Here is a 24,582-nt window from a genome sequence, read left to right on the forward strand (position 1 = left end):
CCAAGAAATATGGGCTGAAGTGAAGTCCAGAAATCTGAATTACTTGGAGACTACAGCCCTAGAGAAAGGAAGGTATGGATACTAAATATTATTACATAGTTACTAATATGACATCAAACTTAAAATCCATGCAGAAAAGCCAAGTAGGACTTTCAAGTTACCAAAAAGGAATAGGAGAAGCCGGAGAACACTTTTTTTTATTGGTTATGAACATTCATGATAGACAGAGCTGATCGTCACCCTTCATGCTCAAGACATGAAGGCCAGATTCATACTGGCAGCATGCCCATGACCACAAACTGCGTTTGTACTGTGTCCCCCACCCAATTATCCCCAACGCCCCCCTCCTCTTCCCCCCTGACTCTACTTTGTATCCCAAGGTATGTTCTCTCCCTCTGCAAGTCCAACGCAGAGAACACCTTTTGATTATGTTTACTTTCCAGCAGGATTTCTTACCAGGGAGCTGCAAATAAGAACTCTGAATTATTAATTTAGATTAATTTGTAAAAATTCTTTCATTAATCTGTTATGTGGGGATATGAAGATTTTGAAGCTCTGAGAAAAAACGTGTTCATGGTAATCACATAGTAAAGACTCGCTGAGTTACAATAGCTTCGAGAACAATAAAGATGAGCCAAAGGTATTGTAAAATATAATTAGATCATAGCACCCTGGAAACAATCAACTTGGTTTTTCTGTTTATATATTCTTCATACTCAGCAATATGAATGGTAAAGTGCATGCTCGGTGAACGTGAAATGGTTTTCTACTAAAAATATCCGTAATCACCTAATAAAATAAGAGATGAGGAATTCTTACTAAAATTGTATCTTATTGAGTAGATATAGTGTGAAATATCTATTTGGTGAAAAATAAGAAACCCAAAATAAGTTGCAACAGTTTTATCACATAGATCTAATAAATCAGAAAAATAGAATTAAACTAAATTAAGGAAGTGGAGGGGTTAACACAGTCTTCTTTGCTCATGGGGTAGACATTTCTTGCCTATGGAAAAAATGTGGTGAAAATGTTGACAGTATCCAGAGAGCAGCCAAACACCTAAAAACAAATCAGATTATATGTATCCAATATGCATTTTGAAATTTTATTTGTTTACTATAAATATATTTATGTAAACTATGGGAAATGTGAAGAAATACAGGAAAAAATATAACAATGTGCACCAATTCTCAAATTAATGGTAAGAACTATTAAACTTCTGATATATTTTTTCCAGTCTTTTTTCCTAGGAAGTTTCCCTGGTCATGATCATTTAATATGTATTCTTCTGTATCCCAATATTTTCATAAACAGAAAAGCTTAGGCATTTTTCGTGCTCTTTAAACTCCTAAAAGTACCAATACATCCTAGTCTCAAATGTCTCTAGAAGAGATTTTTAAAGTCCTCCTATTATCTTCCTATAAATAGTTACTCTCACTATCAGAATAATGTGTAAAGTTATCTGGCTTTAATTAGTCTGACTTTATTTAATTATATTCCTTATAGATATGGTTCAGTGCTAGTTCATTTCCTCTCATAATAAGATTTCATATACTAGCAGACAACCCATAATTCCCTTATATAGCCCAAGTGCTCTGTTTTTCCCTCTGATTCTGGATTAAATTATACCAACATCCTTCATATTCTCTTATAAGCTCTGGTCTCTAATAATTTAGTGTCACTATGATCAACTTCTCAGGATCTTCTTTCATTTTCTACATTCTTATTAAAGCATAGATATTAAAACTGGGTCCAGGATTCTAATAAAGGCCTGATCAATTGTGGGCCTGACAGAGTGAGATTGCTTTTTCCTTATTGTCCATTTGTCTCCTGGATGACATAGCCCTGCACTATGATGGCTTCAAATCATGGTACTACAGTTTAGATTTAGTTTTGACTTGAGATATAAACTGATGCTCATATATCTTTTTGTGACAGCTTTATTAAGATATAATTCATATGTCATATAACTTACAAGTTTAATTTGTGCAATTCAGTGTTTTTTAGTATATCCACAGCACTGTGCAGCCAGCACAATGATCAGTTTTGCACGATTTTATCACCCCAAAGAGAAACCCTGCACACCATTCCTCACCTCCCCACCCACAGCCCTCGGCAATGACTAATCTACTTTTTGTCCTTATAAAATTACCTATTCTGAACATTTCATACAATAAAGGGAAGCACACAACATGTGATCATTTGATACTGGCCAATTTCACACAGTATAATGTTTTCAAGGTTTATCCATGCTTTGGGTCAGTACTTTATTTCTTCTTATGGGTCAATAATATTACATTGTATGGATACATCGAATTTTATGTCTTTATTAATTGATGGGCATTTGATGGGCATTTAGGTATTCTCTACTTTTTGGCTATTATCCAAACTGTTTTATAAAGTGAGAGCACCAAATTATGCTCCTACCAGTAGTGTATGAGGATTACAACTTCTCCACATCCACACCAACACCTCTGATTATCAGTCTTTTTGATTATAGCCATCCTAGTGTGTGTGATATGCTGTCTCATTGTGGTTTGACTTGCATTTGACTTATGTCTATTGATGTTGAGTATCTTTTCAAGTGCTTGTTGGTCATTTGCATATCTTTTTTGAAGAAATTCTACTCAGTGCTTTGACCATTTCTTAGTTGGGTTATTTTCTTTTAATTATTGAGTTGTGAGAGCTCTTTATATAAACTGGATACATGTCCAGATGTATATATCAGATACATAATTTGCAAGTATTTTTCTCCTGTTCTATGGATTATCTTTTCACTTTCTTGAGGGTGTCTTTTGAAGCATAAATGTTTTAATTTTGATGAAGTCAGATTTGTCTATCTTTTCTCTTGTCACTTTTGTTTTTTGTGTCATATCTAGGAAACCATTTCCTGACCCAAGATTATGAGGATTTACTCTTATGTTTTTGTCTAAGTTTTATAATTTTAACCTTTTCACTTAAGTTTATAATCCATTTGAGTTCATTTTTGTATATGGTATGAGGTAGGGGTTCACCTTCATTCTTTTGCATGTGGATATCCAGTTGTCCCAGCACCACTTATTGAAAAGACTATTCTTGGCCCATGGAATCATCTTGACATTCTTGTCAAAAATCAGTTGATCATAGGGCCAGTTCCACTGCCCAAGCAGCAGGCAAGGGAGTGTCCCATGTGAATGGGAGCCCAACCAGAAACCTCAGGCAGCACCACAAACACCATTTCCATGCAGGTGGTCTACACAGCCACTGCCACAGCAGCTACTGCCACTGCAAGGATGGCTCAATGCCAAAGAAGCAGCCAGGACCACCCTCCAAGCAGCCCACTGCACACTCAACTGCATTGACACAAGGGGTCACTAGGAGAGCCTGCAAATAGAGGAGGAAGTCTTTCTCCTCAAAGCCTGCCCCAGAGTAACAGAAGAAACAACTGCTGTACCAGATGACCAGACATCAATATAGAGATACTAGAAATATAAGTAAACAAGAAATATGTCACCACCAAAGGATACAATAATTCTCAAGTATCCATCTCCACAGGGCAGGAAACATTTAAGATGTCTGAAAAGGAATTCTGACCAACAATCTTAAGAAAACTCAAAGAGATAAGAGAAGACTCAATTAGAGAACATAATGAAATGATAAAAAAACATTCAGGATATGAAGGAGGAAATTTACAAAGAGATTAATACCTTTAAAAGAAATGTAGCAGACGTCCTGGAACTGAAGGATTCATTCAATGAAATAAAAGCACAACTGAGAGCTTAAACAGCAGATTAGAGCAAGCAGAAGAAAGAATTTCAGATCATGAAGACAGTCTTTTTGAAATAACACAGGCAGACCAAAAAAAAAAAAAAAAAGGAGAAAAGAATTTTAAAAATGAAGAACATCTAAGAGAACTAGCAGACAACCTGAAGCACACAAACATCCGAATAATTGGTGTTCCAGAAAGGGAGGAGAGAGGAAAACGCACTGAAAACCTATTCAAGGAAATAATAACAGAAAACTTCATAGATAAAGGGAGGGACACGGAACTTCAGATCCAAGAGCCCAAAGATCCCCAAATAGATTCAATCCAAAAAGATCCTCTCTGAGACACATTGTATAGTCAAACTGACAAAGATCAAGACAAAGACAGAACTCTAAAAGCAGCAAGAGAAAAGCATCGAGTCACCTACAAAGGAGCCGCAATCAGACTAACAGCAGACTTCTCAACTGAAACTTTATAGGCCAGAAGAAAATGGAATGATATATTCTAAATGCCAGAAAAAATTGCCAGCCAAGATTTCTATACTCAGCCAGGCTATCCCTCAGAAGTGAGGGAGAAATAGTGTATTTCCCAGACAAACAAAAACTGTGGGAATTCACCACCACATGACCACCCCTGCAAGACAGTCCTGCATCTGGAACCTAAAAAATGATAATCACTATCATGGATACACAACAGAGAAAAAAATCCCACCATTAAAACAAAAACGCAAATAAGAAAGAAAAAGAAACTAAATCATACCACCTCAAAAAACCAACAAACGTTGAAGATGAATAATAAAAGGAGAAGAAAGGATTTTTAAAACAGCTAAACAAAAAGCAATAACATGCCTGGAGTAAAACAACTCCTGTTGATAACAACCCTAAATGTAAATGAATTAAGCTCCCCATCCAAAAAACACAGACTGACTGATCGGATTAAAAAGCTAGACCCAACTCTATGCTATATTCAAGAGACTCACTTCATCTGTGAAAAAACACACAGACTAAAAGTGAAAGGGTAGAAAAAGATATAGCATGCAAATGGAAACCAAATACAAGCAGGAATCGCTATTCTGATATCAGACAAAATAGACTTTAAGCCAAAAACCATAAAAAGGACAAAGAAGGCCACTATGTATTGATAAAGGGTTCTATCCAACAAGAAGACATAACAATCATAAATATGTATACACCTAACACCAGAACACCCAGATATATAAAGCAAACACTATTAGACCTAAAGAAAGATATACACCTCAGTACAATAATAGAGGGGGACCTGAACACCCCTCTCTCAGTATTGGACAGATCTTCTAGGCAACAAATCAAGAAAGAAACAGAGGATTTAAGCTACACCTGAGACCAACTGGACCTGGCAGGTATCGACAGAACATTTCATCCAACTACAGAATATACATTCTTCTCATCAGCATGTGGAACATTCTCCACGATAGACCACATGTTAGGCTACATATCAAGTCTCAGCAAATTTTAAAAATTAAAATCATTTCAAGTATCTTATCAGACCACAACAGATTAGACTGGAAATCAATAACAAGTGAAACTCTGGAAACTATACAAACACATGGAAACTAAACAACAGGCTCCTCAACAACCTATGGGTACAAGAAGAAATTAAACAGGAAATCAAAAATTTCTTAAAACTAATGAAAATAAAGAAACATCATACCAAAGCCTGTGGGATACTGCAAAAGAAGTACTAAGAGGGAAGTTTATTGCAATTAATGCTTACATCAAAAGAATAGAAAGTCTTCAAATAAACAACCTAATGCTACACCTCAAAGAACTAGAAAAACAACAACAATCCAATCTTAAAAGTAGTAGACAGAAAGACATAATTAAGATCAGAGCAGAACTAAATGAAACAGAGATCCAAAAATGATACAAAAGATCAATGAAACAAAAAGTTGACTTTTTGATAAGATAAATAAAATAGATAAACCATTAGCTAGGCTAACAAAAAGAAAAAAAAAAAAAAAAAGAAGAGAGAAGACCCAAATAACAAAAATCAGAAATGAAAAAGGAGACATTACAACTGATACCACAGAAATATAAAGAATCATGGAAGACTATTATAAACAACTATATGCCAACAAATTTGAAAACCTGGAGAAAATGGATAAATTTCTGGGCACATACAAATTACCAAGACTGAACCAAGAAGATACAGAAAACCTGAACAGACCAATAACAAGTGTTGAGATTGAAGAAGTAATCAGTCTCCCAACAAAGAAAAGCCCAGCAACAGATGGCTTTACTGCTCAATTCTATCAAAACATTAAAGAGGAATTAATACCAATTCTCTTCAAACTATTTGAAAAATATTGAAACACAGGCAATTCTCCCATACTCATTCTATGAGGCCAGCATCAACTTGATACCAAAGCCAGAAAAAGATACAAGAAAAAAAGAAAATTACAGGCCAAATCTCTGATGAACCTATATAGATGCAAAAATCCTCAATGAAACATTAGCAAAAAGAATACAACAATACATCAAGAAAACTATACACCATGATCAAGTGGGATTCATCCCAGGGACACAAGGATGGTTCAACATAAGCAAGTCAATAAATGTGACACACCACATCACCAACATCAAGGACAAAAACCATATGATCATCTCAGTAGATCATCAAAGTAGATGCAGAAAAATCATTTGACAAAATTCAACATACCTTCATGATAAAAACTCTCAGCAGATTAGGTTAGAAGGAAAGTATCCAAGCACAATAAGAGCCATATATGACAAACCCACTGGCAATATCATCCTGAATGGGGAAAAGCTGAAAGCTTTTCCCTTAAGAACAGGAATAAGACAAAGATGCCCATTCTCTCCACTCCTGTTTAACTAGTACTGGAAGTACCAGCCAGAGTAAGCAGGCAAGAGAAAGAAAGTGCATCCTGATCGGAAAAGATGAAGTCAAATTGTCCCTGTTTGCAGATGACACAATCCTATACATAGAAAATCCTAAAGATTCCACTAAAAAACTCTTAGAGATGACTGGTTAACAATTTCGGTAATGCTGCAGGATACAAAATAAAAAAATCAGTGGTGTTTTTATACTCCAGCAATGAACTAGCAGAAAAATAAATCAAGAGAGTAAGGCATTTACAATAGTCACCAAAAAAATAAAATACTTAGGACTCAATTTAACTAAGGAGGTAAAAGATCTCTACAACAAGAACTACAAAACACCACTGAAGAAACTAAGGAGGACATAAAAAGGCAGAAAGACATTCCATACTCTTGGATTCAACATCATGAAAATGTCCATACTACCCAAAACTGTCTACAGATTCAATGCAATCCCCATCAAAATACCCATCAAAAATCCCATCAAAATACCTATCAAAATACCTATGACATTCTTCACAAAAATATAAAAAAAAATCCTAAAATACATATGGAACAACAAAAGAGCATGAATAGTCAAAGCAATCCTGAGCAAAAAAAATAATAAAGCTATAGGCATAACACTACCTAACTTCATATTATACTACAAAGGTACTGCAACAGCATAGTATGGCATAAAAGCAGACATTTGGACCAATGAAACAGAATAGAGATCCCAGAAATCAACCCACATGCTTGCAGCCAAGTGATCCTTGACAAAGGCAACAAGAACATACATCGGGGAAAGACTGCCTCTTCAATAAACGTTGCTGGGAAAATTGGACATCCTTATGCAGAAAAATGAAACTAGACCATTACCTCTCCCCGTATACCAAAATCACCTCATAGATCCAAGACATAAGTATAAGGTCCCAAACCATAAAAATTACTAAAAGAAAACATAGGGGAAACACTTCAGGAAGTAGGACTGGACAAAGACTTCATGAGTAAGACCCCAAAAGCACCAGCAACAAAAGAAGAAATAAACAAATGGGATTATACCAAACTAAAAAGCTTCTTCACTGTAAAGGCAACAATCAACAGAGTGAAAAGAAAACCTATGGAATGTGAGAAAATATTTTCAAATAATCCAATTAAAAAATAGGCAAAGTAGCTGAATAGACATTTTTCAATGAAAAGTATACAAATGCCCCACAGGTACTTGAAAAAATGCTAAACATCACTAATCAACAGGGAAATGCAAATCAAAACCACACTGAGATACCATCTTACCCTAGTTAGTCTGTCCATTGTTAAAAAGACTGAAAATAACAAATACTGGCAAGGATTTGGAGAAAGGGAAATTCTTCTACTCTGTCGTTCGGACTGTAAAATAGTACAGCCAGCATGGAAAACAGTATGGCCGTTTCTCAAACAACTGTAGATAGAACTGCCATATGATCCAGCAATCCCACTACTGGGTATATACCCAAAGGAAATGAAACCATAATGACGATGGGATACCTGCACTCCCATGTTCATCGCGGCTCTGTTTACAATAGCCAAAATATGGAACAAACCTAAATGTCCATCAAGAAATGACTGGATAAGAAAAATGTAGTATGTAGACACAGCAGAATATACTCAGACATAAAAATGGAAGAAATTCTGCTATTTGCAACAACATGGATGAGCCTGGAGAAAATTATGTTAAGTGAAATAAAAGCCAGACACAGAAAAATACCGCTTGTCTTCACTCATAAGTGGGTGCAAAGAAGGAAGGAAGGAAGGAAAGGAGGAAGGAAGGAAGGATAGCAGGCAGGCAGGAAGGCAGGAAGGAAAGAAAGAAAAGACCACAATAATACATTGAACTTTCAGAAGGAGAGAACAGATCTATGGTTACTAGAGGTTGGGGAGAGTGGGATGAAGAGGGGGGTTGGGGAGAGATTGAGTAAAGGACATAAAGAATAATTATGATTTGTAATAATGAATATACTAATAATATTGATTTGATCATCACATGTTGTACACAGGTGATGGTAGTCAATGCTATACCCCCAAAATATGTATAATCAATTATGCTTCAATAAATTTTTTTAAAAATCAGTTAATCATAAATGTGAGGATTTATTTCTGGATTCTCAATTCCATTCCATTTACCTATTTATATATCTTCATGCAAGTAGCACACTGTCTTAAATATTGTAGCTTCTAGTAAGTTCTGAAATCAGAAAGTGTGAATCCTCCAATTGTGTTCTTTTTCAAGATTGTTTTGGCTATTCTGTGTTCCTCACATTTTGCATGTAAATTTTAAGATCAGCTTGTCAATTTTGCAAAAAAAAAAAAAAAAAAAACTGTGCAAAAAAACCCCAGCTATGGTTTTGATAAGCATGGTGTTTAATCTGTAAATAAATTTAGAGAATATTGTCACCTTAAAATATTAAATATTCCAACCTATGAACAATTGAATATCTTTCCATTTATTTAGGTAGTCTTTAATTTCTCCCAACAATGTTTCATAGTTTTCAGAGTACAAACTTTGCCCTTCTTTTGTTAAATTTATTCCTAAATATTTTTATTTGTGATTCTATCATAAATGGAATTGTTTTCTGTTCATTACTAGTATATAGAAATACAACTGATTTCTTCAAGCAAGTCTCAGTGTCAGTGTATTGGAAACCAAATAGATCAAATTCTATATAAATTTCATAAATATTATAATTAAAATTTTAGTGGAACCAGGAAGACTTCTGCTAGCAGGCTTTATTTAAATTATGACAAAGTAGCCAGTTTAAAAGTTTTAAAAGTTTCGGCATAATGCAAGCCAAAAAGTATTTAAAGTATCTTTACATAATAGTGTTGGTCTTCTCTTGCGATAGACTTTTCTTCCTTTCCTGGCTGGAATTGATTACGTGGACATATTTTTATTGTAACAGATAAACCTGAGTAATGATTCAAACAAAGGCAAAATAAGGCTAAGCTGAGATAAAGCTCCCATAACTAATAGAAACACAATTTGATGTTTACAAATAAACACAAACCCACAACAATAGCAGCTAGAGAAAATACACAACACTGAGGAAATGTCCTCAACAAAACACAAATTTCTATCTATAAATAGTACTGAATGAAGGCAGCAAAAGCCAGAGTAGCTTTTAATAAGCTCTTTGTAAACAGGGAATCATGCTGCAGGTCACGCTTATAAAATACACAGCACTCCTACTAAACTTATTTAATGATGAGCATATTTTAAGCACACTTTTGGAATATTCTGGGTGCAATGCCATACAGTCAGCCCCTTACAATATATAGTATCGGTATTTGATTACTTCATACTTACGTTTCCCCTGCTTCTTTTTGCTTTTTTCATTATACTTCATTTCTCCTGTCTTCTGCAATGTCTATTGCTGAGCACAGAATAAGTACTTAATTTAACAAAACGTTATTGAGTATCTTTTATGTGTATTCTCTGGGTAGGTTCTGTGAGAGAAAACAAGTTTCTCTCTGCTATTAAGCTAGTTAAACTGTTAAACCATTTGGGCCAAAATAAATCATTTTATTATAGCTGTCTGTCTTCTCCTTTTGCTCATCTGCTGGTACCCTGTAATCCTTATCTTCCATGTTGGAATGATCCTGCCCTCTATTTCATCAACATTAAATACAAATTACAATTAGCATTCATTTATTCAAAGTTCATAATCTGTCAGTCTTTCTAGGGTTCCATAGACTATTGTTTCTGAGTTTTTACAGCACATTTTTATTAAGAGAGGTCTTCTCTTCCAATGCTTCCTCTGTAAAATTCCCATTACATCTGCTTGTTTTATGAGAAGGGTTTCCCCTTATAGAGTATTATGGTGGGAGAATGATGTGCACTGTCTAGTGGTGTGTTTCAGCTGGCTTTTAGAGGCTTCTTAGAGCCAATTATTAGCATCTCTCTTTTTTTTTTTTCTTTCCTTTTTGAAAATTTTAATTGTGTATGTCTGTGAGGTACAGTGTATTGTTTAAATACATGCACATATTGTACAATGATTCACTTAGGGTAGGTAGCTTATCCACCATCTAAATATTTATCCTTTTTTGTGATGATTACAGTCAAGGCCATTTTTGCTAGCTATTTAGAAATATACAGTATAATATTATCAGCTATAGTCAGCCCAGAACACCAGAACTTAGGCTTCCTATCTACCAGTAACTTCGTACCCACTAATCCATCTCTTCCCCTCCTCCTCGTCTCAACCCTTCCATTACTTTTTTTTCTAATTATTTTGTAGATCCTTTCCCTCCCTTTTTCTCTTTCTGTCTTCCTTCGTAATTAAGTGATTTTCTCTGGTAGTATATTTGATTCTGCACAATTTATTTTAGTATATCTATTACAGGTTTTTGTGTTACGGTTACTACGAAGCTTACGAAAAACAAGTCATAGTTATATAACAGATGTTTAATAACAACTTAACTTTACTAAGAAAAAAAGGAAAAACCAAAGCAGACTCTACACTTTGTCATCCCTTCCCACTTTTGACATTCTGTTGTTTCAAGTTACTTATTTTAATATGGCCTATCACTTATACAGTTGTTGCATTTATTATCATTAATAGGTTTCTCTTTTAGTCTTCATATAAAAGACATAAGTGGTTTATTCACTACCCTTACAACATTGGAGTATATTGAATTGACTGTGTACTTACTTTACTAGTGAGTTTTATACCTTCAAATGTTTTCTTGTTACACTTAGTGTCACCTTCATTGAGAAAAACTCGCTTTAGCATTTCTTGTAAGGCAGGTCTAGTGTTAACGATTTACCTTAGCTTCTGTTTGTCTAGAAAGTATTTGTCCTTCATATTTGAGATTTAGTTTTGATGGATACAAAATTCTTGGTTGACAGTCTTTTTCCTTTGGTACTTTGAATATATAACCCCACTCTCTCCTGGCCTGTATGGTTTCTTCTGAGAACCTGCTACAAGCCACATTGAGGTTTCTTTGAATGTTATGTGTTTCTTTTCTCCTACTGCTTTCATTATTCTTTCTTTGTCTTTGGTTTTTGACAATTGCATTATGATGTACCTTGGGGTATTCCTCTTCGGACTGAATTTGATGGTGATCTCTTAGCTTCCTGCACCTGAGTGCCATCATCTTTCTCTGTACATGGGAATTTTTCAGCCATTATTTCCTTAAATATGCTTTCTAGGTCTTTTCCTTTTCTGTCCTTTTCAGGTACTCCAGTTATGCATAGGTTGTTTCACTTGACAAGGTCTCATGATTGCTGCAATTCTATTTTATATTTTCTTATTCTTTTTTCTTTTGCTCCTCTGATTGGATAATTGCATGTGTTTTATCTTTAAGCTCACTGATTCTTTCCTCTGTGTGATCAAGTCTGCCATTAGAGTTTTCTAACAAGTTTTTCAGTTCAGATAAGGTATTCTTTATTTTTAGAATTTCTATTTTTTAATTGATTCCATCCCTTTGCTAAGTTTCTTGTTCTGCTTCTGGATTGTTTTCCAAATACCATTTAATTTTCTATGAGTATTTTCTTGTGACTCCTTGACCATCTTTAAGAGAATTAATCTAAATTCTTTGTCAGACATTTCGTAAATTTTCTGTTCTTCTGAGCCCATTGCTAGAATTTTATTGATTTCTCTTGGTGGTGTCATATTTCACTGTTCTTTCTTGATCTTTTTGTCTTTACATTGATGCCTACGCATTTGAGGAGATAGCTACCTTTTCCAGATTTTATAGGTGTTCTTTGGTGGTGTTAAACCTTTACTGCTTAGTATCAGAACTTTATCACTAGCCTACAGTTTTTCTTTTGTTGTTGTTGTTGTTGTTTTCCCCATTCTGTGGTTGGTTTAGAACCACCACCACTTAAACACTGCACTAGAACTAACTTGCTGTTCTGCCATTAATTCCTGGGTTTGGGATGACTTACTATGGGAACTGGAACTTGGAGGCTGTGCTTGAGCTAAATTGCTGCCTAGCAGTTATCAGTCTGGTTTGGAATATTTTCTAAAACCAGATTTTAATTGTTGGCCTTTTGGTCAATCCTGGGTCATGGGGAGACTTCACAAGGGCAAATGGGCAGTGGGAAAAAGCCAGTCCAGGACTCTATCCCATGTACTGTGTCCCCTGGGGCACTATCACACCACCAGTCTCCACTGTGTGGCACCCATGATGATGGGGTTGCAGATCAGCTGCGATGAGTTCCCAGCAAAGGACAAATCAGATCCTCATCTCTTACTCTCTCCTCTCACCCCTAAGACAGCAAGTTCAGTGGCCTCTCCATGTATGATGTTATGCTGGCCTTATTGGTGGGGGACAGAGGGCTCCAAAGTAATCCTTTCCTCTCACTGGTTGCAGCCCCTCCACTGTAGGTGTGTGCAGGGGAACTTCATGAATAGCTATGCTGGTTTGGGAAATGGGATGAAATGTTCCAAAGTGATCTTTTTGGGTTTTTTTCCCCAGCATTGCAGTACTTTTCTCTCCTGCAGGCTCCAAGTAGCTCCAGGTGAAAAGCACCACATTGGCTCTGCTGATACCAGGAAGCTGCTCTGTGCGCTGCACTGTGCCATGCCACGCCACCCAGGAGCAGCTGGGATTGTTCCAAGTGATCCTTCCTCCTGCCCTCTGTGGCTTTCCACACCTTCATGGACTCAGCCGGTCTCTCCTCCTCTTCCTCTGCATTCTAGTGGCCTCAGGATGGCAGATTTGTGCTTTAATTGCTGCTAGTGGATTGCTTGTGGTGGTAGCAATGCCTGGGATCATCTTGTGAGCCATCTCAGTCTCCATCTCTTTTTTGTTTCCCAAACCCAGATCCAATCAGTAGCATCTCTTTTGAACTCTGCATTCATGAATGTCACATTGGTAGTTTTAAAATGGTCACAGTGAGAATATTCACACCACAGAAATTGGCATATGCTACTAATCAGCATTTTGTTTTAAGAATGGTTGTTAAATATTAACTGGCCCATCACTGTTAGATGAAAAAATCTTTGCTTCTCTATGACTCCCTATTGCACTATAATAAATGCCTCCTGGACTGCAGCCACTTCTGGCTTTACTGGATGATCCATCCAAGTCTACTTTCATGTAGGTAATAAATAAGCTTTGTAAACCATAAAACCAAACACAAATATAAGGGACAAGACACAGACCTTGGCTCGAAGTTGTTAACTCACCGCCAAGCAGTTTGTGAAAATCTCTGTAACAGAATTTAACTGAATTGAATCTGATTACAATACCCACTTCACCTTGGATATCTGGCAATGTGATAAATATCCCTTCATTCTATATAACATAGGAGATACCAGTATGGGTTATATTCATTTCCAAAAATGTTTTGCCATCAATAAAGTATTATAAATTTTTGCCAGTAAAAATGGCATTAAAATGAATTAAAAATACTAACAGGTTTGCAAATGAGGAATATTAGCTCCTTTCAACATGACCTAAAAAAAAAAAAATGGTTTCATAGAAAGAAGTAACTTATGCTAATAAAAACTTCTCAGAAGTTTGATTACCTAATCAAAAAGTATTCAGACATTTTCCAACAGAGGAAAATGTTGTTCTGCTTTTTTAAATAAATTATTTTCCTGATATCCACTCCCCCCACACACCACTAGCAACAACAAAAAAGATGGATACAAAGAATTAGAAAAAACATTAGAACAAAAATAATCACTTAATTATATTCCGTTCTCTACCTGCACGATCTTGAGTCCCACCCTTACTTGGGCTTGAGGTTTTCTAATAAAAAATAAACAAAATCATTGGATTAAATCAGTGACTCTTAAGTGGAAAAGACATACTCCCATGGTGGGGCATGTGGTCCACACTGAGGAGGAGGTGGGCTGTTCTGCCCATCCTGGTGCTGAGCATTCTTACCTTAGCAAGTCATTGTCACTTATAGGAACCTAACTTCTCAGGTAGGACAGGGGTGGTGAACAAACTGAGAACTGTTGGATTAGATGACCTCCTGTATGTGTTCTAGCTCTAACATTCTATAACAAATGCTTTTAGAAGAAAATTATTTTCTGTTCATGGACTGCTATTCCCTCAGCAGTCTTTACAAATCAATTCAAGAAGCAAGCAGCTATACTATCTTTGAGAATAAATCACCATGGAAGTGAAATCAGATAGCAGAAGGGAGCACAATTATTTATTTAGAAATGTATCCGAAGTTTAGATTTATTTCTTATTAATATACAATAAGTCCACCAATAAATTTCAAACCTATAAGTTATTCTGCAAATGCACATTTAACTTCCTATTTGCATTTTAAAAGCATCGCTTTAACATGGGTTTCAATATTAAAACCAATTTGTCCCTGAGAAACTGCATTAACTGAATCCCTGACTGTAGGATTCCCAGTATTGCCATAACTGAATATTAAGAGAGTCTTTATTGTAAAATTACTTTATGCTAGCTATTTATAAAATAAAATATGCTATGCAAACATTAGTACGAAAAGGTGAATATAATGAAGAATGTAAAAGAGCTGACTTTCCAGAAATTTTTTCAGTAATTGCTTTTTCTTTCCAGCATAGTTTGCACACACATGTGCACATACACGCACAGCAGTGCATAGATAAAAACTTAACAGTTGGCCCTCCAGGGGAAAAAAATGCCCTGATCTGTAGGGTCTGCCAGTTTCCATGTTGTGAATCCTCTGTGGCTGATTTCAAGCTACCAGCATGTGGTCAAAAAGCTCATATTTGGGAAGAGAAGTGCATAACTGGCCCTCATAAGCTGGTAGAGTTGGCTCCAACACAAAGCTATCCTATAGCCTCTATATGATGCATACAAATATATCATACATAAATATGTTCTATAATATGTAATATTGATATAATTTCTCAAAATTAAATCATGAATATTTTTCCTTTAAAATCATGTAGTGAAAGATTGAATCATTTTAACTGTACATTGGTTAGGCCAGTCTACTACAGTTTAGGAGGATAATTTCTCATTTTTATAGGTAACTGGAACAGTTAAAAAGTGGCTTAGCCTTCTCAATCAAGTAGAGCTTAAGTGGCATGTTTTAGAATTAATCAGTAACACATTAAACAGGCCTGCCAAAAAAAATTCATGAATATACATTTCCCCAAAAGAATGAATCAAATAACTACCTGAAAGCAGAAAACCTTTGTCTGAAGCATAAACAGATGCCCATAGCAACCATTCACATACTTGATACACGGAGATTAACAGGGTGAATAAATATTTATAACAGTGGTATAGAAACACACTGAATTGCACACTAAATTGTATTAAAGCTATTATCCTGTGTTGAATTCTGTCTTTGGAATAGCACCAAGAAACATGCTGAGAGAGGAACTGAATGGCAAATTTTAAATTAATAAAAATTTATCAAGCTACTAACATGTGCAAAGCACAGCACTTAGGCACTGCATGGTACACAAAGATAAACGCACATAACACACTCAATAAAACTGCAATAACCAATACACCAATAAGAAGTAATAAGACAAGAGGTCCAATATTTAAAATGCAGGGACTAGTGGGACTCATATGAAGGAAAGACCTATTCTTTGGGAAGATATGAAAAGTCTTTGGGGACAAGATGTTATGGAAAGTTGGTATGGAAGTAATGATAACTTGAACTGAAGATGAACAGAATAGGTTCTACTAAAATTTGTCCATTCCCAGCCTGAGATGCTAGGTCTCCCTTCACTGTCTTGGTATTTTGGCTTCTGAATGATTATAGGAAAATATGCTCTGGCCATTACAGGAATTCTTAAGACAAGGAGTCTTTCTGCTTAGCAGGCAGCATCCTGAGGCTCTTGGATTCTGTGAATTCCTCAGTCAGCAGCAGGCAGAACAGGCAGATAAGTTAGAAGCAATTTCTGCAGACGTGTATCAATGTGGATGCTAGGATAAATGTGTAAGAGGAGAAGGGTGGAAGACAACTCCATTGATTCCCTGTATTCTCACTGAGGAAAGGACAGACCAGACAAAATTGGATACTTCTTCAAGTCTACTTGTGAAAAAAGCATATCATAAATGAATCTCATCTGTTTGGGCATCACAGTGTTTGTGGGTGCAAATTAGTTACTCAAAGAACAGTATCAGTATGAATAATTGATTAACTAATTCATCTTACATGTTTTCCCCCTAAAACAATTGTAAGTGTATGGGGAAAACTTGTTTATTAAAAAGGTAGGACACCTAACTCAGTTTTCCTCTAAAGTACTCATTGGCTGTCTACATTCTTGCCAGCAGGAGCTGGGTGTCATTCGAAGCTGAAAATAAACTATCACATTTTCTAAAACTCTTTATATTCAGAACACAGGTTAGTACAAGTACATTGTCTCAATTAATCTTAAAGCACATGACTAGAATCAGCAAAATATGTATGTGCTGTGTTAGAGTCTATAGATAGCAAACTAAAGATTTCCCAAGCTGACTTTAATTACCCTTGTCTTGATAGATGAATGAGGGAAGAGGTTTTGGCTGGTGGGATTCCTGACCTTCACACTGATTTGGGAGTCAAGAGGGCATTATGGCTCTGCATTTTGATGAGGAGCATTTACCAGCCCATGTTAAAATATCTTCAGGATTCACTGCTCTCTTAAAATATGTTCTGAAAGAATTTTGTGCTTGGTCATTAAAATCAGAATAATCAGAATTAATGCAACACTTAATATCAAATGGAATAAAACTGAAATCATTATAGAAAACAGTCATGTGATACTTGTTCATATGCTCTCTAAGCAATGTTATTGGTTGCAATCCCTCTTGAAAGACCAAGAAAATATACAAATACTAATTTATTTGTTATTCACTGAGAGTGAGTACCTGAAGGAGAAGGCTGTCCTTTTACTACTCCATTTTTCGTCTTTTCTTCTGAATTCATCACTTCCTTGTAGATAAGTTCTGTAAGAGACAGTTCTCTGTGTTATTATAAAAAAAAAAAAAAGATTTCTCCTTAATCCATACAGAAACTTCTTAGCTCATGACAAATAACAACATTTTGATGGGGTTGAGTAAATTAAAAATCAATTAGGATTTCTTTACTCCCCTATTTCTATTTCCCTGCAATTAGTTTAGAGCCTGGGAAGTCAGTGCTTAATAAAGCAGTTGAATAAATACATGTATGAAGAATACACATTTTACCTGCTTTCCTAATTCTTTGGGGAACTTCTGATGCATTCTAGCTTTATCTGTTAAGGATTTTAATGGCTCTATATTTGAAAATCTATTTTCCTCTTACACTCATTTTTTATGAAATGCAGATATTCTCATGACTTTAAATTATTACCAAACCTAACAATTTTCCATCTCTTACTTCATCTTTTTCCCAGACTCATATCTTAGATTTATAAATATAAACTTGCCTAAAACTAAACACATTAAAAAATTCATTTTATTCATTCCCTAACTGGCATCCATTTTGGGCTTTCTCATTGCTAGAGCTGACCTTGAATGTCTTCAGTTCTTTTTATTTCGATCCCTTTATCTAAAAATAATTTGGCCCTACTCATTCTTGCTTGGCAATGGCTTAAAATTTATATAATCATCATTCTTTACAGATATTTCTTCTCCAATTTCTCACAATTCAGTCCACGTCCTCCTCAAATGATGGCGAAATCCTATCACTTACCAATTCACGAAACCCTAAGAGGGCCTTCCTGTGCTTATTTATATCAAAGCAAGTCTTTTCCATCTACCATCCAGCATCTTCTTTTACTTGATCTACTTTTTGCATGTGCTCATTTTTCCATATTCACCAACATGATCCCTTGATCAGTGAAATCTCTTCACTATCCTTATAACACTTTTTGCTTACTCCTATTCACTATTTTTCTCTTATGTTGCCCATCTGGTATTCTCCTTTGTGTTTTGTTTTGTTGTGTTTTGTTTCCTTTTCCCAAATTACATTTATTAATTCCTTCAAGGTGGCTCAACAGTTTCTTCCATTCGGATCTTCCCTTTATGCTCCTCCCCACCTTGATCAGATCATTTGTTACAATCTGCATTTTTTTCATATTATTCTACTCTGTGGTTATTTAAATTAGTTTAACAATTCTTTATAAGTCCACTTGTTTTTCTGCTTTGTTTTACCCTGAGTATAATCTTGAAAATGCAGTACGTGTTTGGAAAAGTTTTGCTGAAAAAGTGAATTCATGTATTCATTCATACTTTTTCTGCTTTGAAAACAAATAAGCCACTTAGGCACACATATTTTTGATTTAAATTCTCGAGTCATTCACTCAGATGAATGAAATCATGTGTTAACAATCATTTATTTTCTAAAGTCTAAAACCACTTTAAACTTAATTTTAATTTTATGTGTTTTATATGATAATTTTATGTACAAATATGAAAAGTTTAATTCTGCAATTCTGAATTGAAGCTTGCCCCCCACCATGACAAATGCTGCAATAATCAGCACTATTTTAAAAGGTGCCAATAATTAATTCCTTTCATGTTTGAGCAAATGCAATATTGTGATTAGTGTGAAAAGACAGATGACGTTCTAGGAGCTTCAAAAATGGTCTAATAGGATAGCAATTAGAAAATCATGTTTTAGTAAATTGTTTTATAAGGAAAGGCCTTGAGGATACTTTCTTAGCTTCAATAAGCAAAAAGTATACTTTTTTTAAATAGTAGAGTCACCTTTCCATTCTTCAATGGTGTGTTCTCTTTCATCCAACTGTTTGTCATATATCTGAGGTGGAGGCTGCAGAATAAAAACAAACAATAAATATTTTGTAATAATCTAAACATAACTAAGCTCTTACAATGCACAAGAATACCTCACTAATCATTGATTTTGGTGATGATCAGAATCTTATATAAATAATGGGGTAATTACAGTAGATGAGAAGTTAAATTTTCCCCACAAACTTATGGAGTATTCACTTATGTTACAATATTTGCTGCTGACTAAATAAGGCAGCAAAACCAAAGCCTGATAGCTCACTTCCCAACACCTTCTCATTCAGAACGCATGCCTTAAGCAACCAATGGCTGGTTGTTTAAAAAGCAAACAAGACACTCGATGGCAAGGGCCCAGAAGCTGTTATTTCCTCTGTCTGTTTACTCTATAACATAACTGTACTTAAACTATCCCAAAATGATAAGATTTTGTTCCATTTTAGAGCCTCTCTGAAGATGTGTCTATATATCTCAATAGACCACAGTACTAGTCCCCAACATAAATACTTAAATCAAATCAACCTTTTATTTTTCTTGGAGCATCATAAAACACCTTTATATATAGCTGTGTGCCCTGTATTTAAATAAGTTTTTTTCCTTCTTAGGCAAAAGAAGCTGCCAGTTGGCTATAGAAGTGGATCATTTTGAACATCTGAGTGGCCTCTAGGTTAGTCCTCTGGAGAAATCATGTGATGGGGCCTTCAGCTTAACTTACGGCGTCAGCACTCCTCTTCCTACATGAAGTTCAGATATAAAAAAGGAGATATTTTTAAAACTTACATGCCTTTCAGGAAAGAGGGGCTCAAATAAACTCCCCCAACCTTTTCTACCTGATATTTAGACTTGAGGAGATCTATCATGGTGGCTAGGGGAGCTCCAACTCAGGCAAGGAGACATGGAAAGGAAAAAAAAAAAATCTCTTGGAAAAAATAAATTACCATGAGGTAGAGAAACATGATATTGGCTGGCACTACAGTGAGCGTTAAGAAGAGCTATATAATTCTGGTACCGCGAGATGAGGTACTCTACATTGCACCCTTGTCCAACACGCCCAAAGCAATAGTTCTTGTGTGAAACTTAGCGTCATCAATAACAGTGACTCAGGCCATTTAGGACATGCGTCCCTCAAAAATGGCTATTGTAAGGAAGGCTTTAGACAAGATTTTCAGAGATAGCCTCCAGCCTCTGTGAGAGGTTCTTTGACTCATGAGCGGCACCTGGTGCCACAGTGGCACTTCTTCACCGCATTCAGAATCTCTGGTAGCTGAATTGTGACAAACACGAATATGCATCCCGGACTTGGCATATTGGGGCAGAAGTAGCTGGATATGAAAATAGAAGATCTTGTGCAGCTGTGGTGAGGCAGCTGAGCATGATACTGAGGTATGGAAAAATAACCAGCAGTGGTGCCAGACATTCCTTCAGCACCTGGTTGCTGCCAGAGCAGAAGGCTTTAAACCAGCTGCTGCCATTCAGACATGGCCGGCTGAGTAACTCTACTCAGCACCAGTCAGACCCCTGACAACTAAGCAAAAGGAGACCTCCACGCAAATTCATGACGCTAGTGAGAACACAAAAGCACTAACCAAATAAAGGGACTGGGATGATCAGGAACTACACATGAGATCTGACTGAACAGGACCTTTCATCTCAAACTGTCAAGGACTCCCAAATTATAGAAATATTATGACTTGATGACTGAATAAGTAAAATAGAGTTATTTTTGAAAATCTGTGAAACTGTTATCTAAGTAAGCTAACGCAAGCCAAACTCTGGTTTGGTATGGATGCTTTGCCAAGTGGCAGGCTTCCTGCTTTGCCACTTCCTGAGCATGTAAAATGCTGACGTCAGGTTCCTGCCCAGGTGGCCTTATCCAGGACCCCTGCAAGACACAGTGTGCCTCTGCTCTCAGAGCCCACAGAGTTCTGTGTGTTGGCATCTCTTTCTTCTTCTAACAATAGACCCAGCTCGAGATCCTGCATGACTGGCTTCTCCATGCAGTGGATTTTTCCATTCAAGTTTCAATACTGAATATGGCTCAAGAGTACAGTTCCTGCCAAAGTTTGTAAATGCCTTTTTCTCTTTTCAACAAAGCTTTTTTGAGGAGGTTTTCCTTGGAGCTTCTGCAAACAGCTGCTGCTGATGTGTAAAGCCTGAAGTGCACAGACTCTAACCACAAACAAACTACAAAGAGAGAAAGCAAATTGCTGAATCCAAGATTTTTCCTTCCAATAAACCAAGACGGTTGCTTTAAACACACTTGTATTTATAGTTATCATTCAAAGATCTCTGCAAATGGGTTATATGTTCAGATTTTGTTTTTTGTACTCTTTTGGGAAGAGAGGATGCAAACTTTGTCCACAGTGGAAGGGTCACTTACATACAGATTTTCTACATGACAATATAAAAAAGTAATTCCCTGTTTGCAATGACAATATCCTATGCATAGAAAAACCTAAAGACTCCACCAAAAAACTCCCAGAGCTGATAAACAAATTCAGTAAAATTGCAGGATAAAAAAAATCAAGATACAAAAATCAGTAGCATATCTATACAACAACAAACTATCAGGAAAAAAAAAAAAAACAGAAAGCATATCCATTTACAGTAGCTACCAAAAACTAAAAACTAAAATACCTAGGAATAAATTTAACCAAGGTGCTGAAAGATCTCCACAACAAAAACTACAAAACGCTGATGAAAGAAATCAAGAAGATTCAAAAAGATGAAAAGACATTCCATGCTCTTTGATTGGAAGAAATAATGTTGTGAAAATGTCCATACTACCCAAAGAGATCAATGCAATCCCCATCAGAATACCAATGACATTATTCACAAAAAAAAAAAAAAAATCCAAAAATTCATATGGAACAAAAAAAGACCATGAATAGTCAAAGCAATCCTGAGCAAAAAAATAAATAAATAAAGCCATAGGCATATCACTACCTGACTTCAAATTATTCTACATAGCTACTGTAACCAGAACAGCATGGTACCGGCATCAAAACAGACATTTGGACCAATGGAACAGAATAGAGAACCGAGAAATCAACGCACATGCTTATAGCCAAGTGATCCTTGACAAAGAAAACAAGAATATACATTGGGGAACAGACTGCCTTTTCAATAAATGGTGCTGGGAAAATTGGACATCCATATGCAGAAGAATGAAACTGGACCAGCACTTCTCCCCGTATACCAAAGTCACCTTAAAATGAATTCAAGACTTAAGTAAAAGACCCAAAACCATAAAAATTACTAAAATAAAACATAGGAGAAACACTTCAGGAAGTAGGACTGGGCAAAGACTTCATGAATTAAGACCCCAAAAGCACAAGCAACAAAAGAAAAAATAAACAAATGGTATTATAACAAACTAAAAAGCTTCTGCACAGTAAAGAAAACAATCAGCAGAGTAGAAAGAAAACCTATGGAATGGGAGAAAATATTTTCAAACTATACATCTGACAAGGGATTAATATATAAGGAACTCAAACAATTTCATGGTAACAAGCAAGCAAAAAATATCCAAACAATCCAATTAAAACATAGGCGAAGTAGCTGAATAGACATTTTTCAAAGGAAAACATACAAATGGTCAACAGGTACTTGAAAAAAATGCTCAACATCACTAATCATCAGGGAATGCAAATCAAAACCACACTGAGATATCATCTCACCTCAGTTAGACTGGCAACAGGAATATACATTGGGGAAAGGAATGCCTCTTCAATAAATGGTGCTGGGAAAACTGGACATCTGTATGCACCAGAATGAAACTAGACCTACACCTTTTGTCAAATACCAAAATCAACTCAAAATGGATTAAAGACTTAACTATAAGACCTGAAAATATAAAATTCTTAGAAAAAAAAAAAACCTCGAGGAAATGAATAAAATCCCAAAAGCACAAGCAACAAAAGAAAAAAATACACAAATAAGATTATATCAAACTAAAAAGGTTCTGCACAGCAAAAGAAACAATTAACAGAATGCAAAGACACCTTACAGAATGGAAGAAAATATTTGCAAACTATACATCTGACAAAGGATTAATATCCAGAATATACAAGGAATTCAAACAACAACAACAAAAAAAACCCCAAGTAACCAGATTAAAAAATGGGCAAAGGAGCTATATAGGCATTTCTCAGAGGAAGGTATACAAATGGCCAACAGACACATGAAAAAACGCTCAACAGCACTCAGCATCAGGGAAATGCAAATCAAAACCACATCGAGATATCATCTCACCCCAGTTAGATTGGTTAGATTATCAAAAAGACAAAATAAACTCTGATGAGGATATGGAGAAAGGGGTACCCTCCTACACTTTTGGTGGGACTGTAAATTAGTGAAGCCAGTATGGGAAACAGTATGGAGATTCCTCAAATAATTACAGATAGAACTGCCAAATGATCCACAATCCCACTGCTGGGTGTACACCCAAAGAATAGAAATCATCATGTCAAAAGAATACCTGAACTCCCATATTTTTTGCAGCCCTATTTATAATAGCCAAGAGATGGAACCAACCTAAATGTCCAACAATGAATGACTGGATAAGGAAAATGTGGTACGTATACACAATGGAATACTACTCAGCCATAAAAAAGAATGAAATTCTGCCATTTGCAGGAGAATGAACTTACAGAAAATTATGTTAAGTGAAATAAGCCAGGCACCAAAAGAGAAATACCACAAAAAAAAAAAGAAAAGAAAAGAAAAAGAAAGAGAAATACCACATGTCCTCACTTACACATGGGAGCTAAAAAATAAGTAAATTTAAAAAAGAAAGATTAAACAATCACAATAATTTGTTGAACCTTTAAAAGAAGAGAAGAAAACTAAGGTTACCAGAGGTAGGAAAGGGGAGGGGAAGAGAGTGAGTAACAAATTGGTAAAGGTCCACAACAAATGATTACATTGTGTAATGTTGACTATATCAATTATCCTGATTTGAGAATCACATATTGCACACAAGTATAGATATTGATATTTACTGCTATACTCCACAGATATGTACAATTATGTTGCAATAAATGAATTTTTTAAATTATACTATAAAGCTATAGTAACCAAAACAGCATGGTTCTGGCATAAAAACTGACCAATAATCCATAACACACTCTCTGCCTTCGCCGGCTAAAGAGAAGTTGGTGTTTGCCCTTTGTTCTCTTTCCCCACCTTATTAAATAGGAAGAATTCTATTTTGCTATGTAACAATCTAAATAAAAAATAAATGAGAGGTATGGATAAAGAGATGCTCCAGAGATGTTTCTTGAGAGAGTATTTTGAGAGAGTTTAGCA

General features: G+C 35.7%; 1 protein-coding gene across 4 annotated transcripts in view; it reads right to left on the minus strand.

The window, feature by feature from the left end:
- MAPK10 (mitogen-activated protein kinase 10) overlaps nt 1-24,582 on the minus strand; it is a 139,637-nt gene that overhangs the window by 668 nt on the left and 114,387 nt on the right. For all 4 annotated transcript variants that reach the window (XM_063107619.1, XM_063107617.1, XM_063107618.1 and 1 more), the window contains 2 exons: nt 19,231-19,294; nt 17,410-17,487 (listed from right to left, as the gene is read on the minus strand). In XM_063107619.1, the coding sequence (XP_062963689.1) occupies nt 17,410-17,487; nt 19,231-19,294 (142 nt within the window). The remainder of the gene's footprint in view (nt 1-17,409; nt 17,488-19,230; nt 19,295-24,582) is intronic.

The sequence above is a fragment of the Cynocephalus volans genome, chromosome 9 (assembly GCF_027409185.1).
Source record: "Cynocephalus volans isolate mCynVol1 chromosome 9, mCynVol1.pri, whole genome shotgun sequence".
NCBI lineage: Eukaryota > Metazoa > Chordata > Mammalia > Dermoptera > Cynocephalidae > Cynocephalus > Cynocephalus volans.